The 2,470-nt window shown below is 40.6% G+C and overlaps 1 protein-coding gene across 2 annotated transcripts in view; it reads right to left on the bottom strand.

Annotated features, from left to right (window-relative positions):
* Positions 1–2,470, bottom strand: part of LOC115031905 (sodium/hydrogen exchanger 9-like) — a 24,688-nt gene that overhangs the window by 1,346 nt on the left and 20,872 nt on the right. For both annotated transcript variants that reach the window (XR_003837541.1, XM_029481288.1), the window contains exon 2: positions 293–370. Coding sequence is in view for 1 of the 2 variants with exons in the window: in XM_029481288.1 (XP_029337148.1) it covers positions 293–370 (78 nt within the window). In the remaining variant the exon portion in view is untranslated. The remainder of the gene's footprint in view (positions 1–292; positions 371–2,470) is intronic.

Here is a 2,470-nt window from a genome sequence, read left to right as displayed (position 1 = left end):
CATACTGTTTTTAAAATAATTAGACTTTAATATCTAGTGTACATCTTAGATTTACAGTGCATCTCACTTGAGACAAGCCACAGAGTTCATTAGCTGTGTGCCACTAAGCCCTGGGTACAGGTCTAATAGATTTAAAAGAATTCCAAGAATGTNAGGGTTGAACATTTATTGTGTAATCTATGCAATGCTGTTCTTACCATGTAGGAAATCCCATAAAATATAACTACTTTTTGTTAGTGTTGGCCAAGTTTTCTACTTCATGATAAGAGAAGGGCACGTTCCTTAGCTTTACCTTCTTCAGACTGTATCCTGCATGAAATATGATGGGAGGCAGCAAAACGTTGAAGAAGATTTCTGGGTCAAACGTCATCTGCCAAAGAAGACAAAAGTAAAGTCAGATGTGTTTACCCAACAGGTATAGCACTTTTGTGAAGATTGTATGAAGGCTATATTGCCATACTATCAAATTAGCAAAGAGAAAATAAGAAAGAGGAAAAAATAAATCCAGCCAGTGGTGGTAGACACCTTTAACTCCAGCACTCAGGAGGCAGAGGCAAGTAGATCTCTGAGTTGGAGGCCATCTTGGGCTACAGAGTGACTTACAGTACAATCAGGGCTACACAGTGAAACCCTGTCTCAAACAAAGAAAACAACAACAGCAAAAACAAAGGGAAAATATAAACTTAGACATTTGTAAATATGATATCACATAGAAGAATATTTACGCTAACAATAACAGAAAACAAAACTCTAAATGAAGTTTCTCTGGGAAAGAAAACTTTTTCTTTTTACTTGATTAGTTATTCCTAATTTTATTTTATTATTCTAGTTTTTAACTGTCTAGTCCAGAATGACCTTGAATTCACAATCCTCCAGCCTCAGCTTCTCCAGCACTGGGATTATAGGTATGCACCACCATGCATAGCTCCTTTTTCATGGCTCAGGTGTTTTTAATTATGTTTCACTTTTTTCTTAGTTGGAAAGCTGTAATGCTCACGTTTTTAGCTGTTGACAAAGATTTAAAAAGTTTCCCAAATAAAAAACATGTAGAGACTTGGTCTTAATTTTCTCTATTTTATTCCACTCCAAAGTTTAAAATATACTTCCAAAACTGTGGAAAAACAGAGTTGAAAACGAAAATGCATTTTTCTAGCATTTATCCATCGCTTTATACTTGTGTTAAAATAAACTTAGCCAGAAAAAAGACTATNAACTGATGTGAAGTATAATGAAATGAGATGTGAGAATTCTTGAATCCAGTATCTTCTGTACACTTGACAATTTGCAAAGAACTCACTTGGTTTCTAAAACCGTCCTACAGCAATCCTAATCCTATCCACTTTGTGCNTGTCTCTCTCTCCGTGTCTCTGTCTCTGTCTCTCTCTGTCTCTCTAACACACACACACAAACACTCACAAACACACACACAAACACAAACACTCACAAACACACACACAAACACATACACACACCACTACCACTCATTTCATCCCTAAGATCCATGTACCATTCCCCTCTCTCCTCTCTGAAGTGGATCTCAGAAGTGGCTCTGCTGTGGGTCTATCTGACTTCTCCATCCAGAAAGCCTCTCCTCTGTGTGTTCGAAGCCTTTGGCCTCTCCTGGTAGCATGGTTGGTTTCTGGCATACTCTGAGTGGTGATTGGCTTGCTCTGCTTTCCCCATTAAACTGGGATCTTTTCCAGGGTTACAGGGATGCCTCATCAGTCTGCCTCACCTCCGTCCCTCCCTGTGTCTAGACTGTGGCTCAGTATATATTTTACTCAACTGAAAAGAAGAGAGAATTACTTCTGGGAATCAAACCTGTTAAAATGGAGTGAACTATGCTTGGCCTCATCACAGGTGAAGGATCATTCAGAAGAGCCTCAGCTTTCACGATGGGACAGTGAGGCCACTGTCAGACCTTCTATTTTCCCTTCTACATTCCCAAATTCAACTCTACTCAGCTAGTTAATACTTCAGGAGAGAAGGTGGATTCAGCAGAAGATACTAACTGAGCCTGGTCCCCTCTCACAAGCCCAATGAGGCACTGATGGATGCCATACTCCTGTACCAGTGAGCATCTAGGTAGGTCACCTACCATTGCCCCCAACGTTCACCAAAGCCCTATGGTACATCATTTCTAATTAGGGCTGTCATTGTTGTGATGGAATACCATGGCTAAAGCAAGTTGGGGAGAAAAAGATTTATTTGGCTTATATTTCCAGATTACAGTCCATCACTGAAGGAATTCAGGACTGGAACTCAAACAGGGCAGGAACCTGGAGGCTGGAGCTGATGCAGAGGCCATGAAGGGGTGCTGCTTACTGGCTTGCTCCTCATGGCTTGTTCAGCCTGATTTCTTATAGAACCCAGGACCACCAGTCCAGGGATGGAATCACCTACAATGGTCTGGGTCCTTCCCCATAAATCACTAGTTTAAAAAATACCCTATGGGCTTGCCTACAGCCTA

Source organism: Mus caroli, chromosome 9 (assembly GCF_900094665.2).
Source record: "Mus caroli chromosome 9, CAROLI_EIJ_v1.1, whole genome shotgun sequence".
NCBI lineage: Eukaryota > Metazoa > Chordata > Mammalia > Rodentia > Muridae > Mus > Mus caroli.
This window is presented reverse-complemented; position numbering and strand designations above follow the sequence as displayed.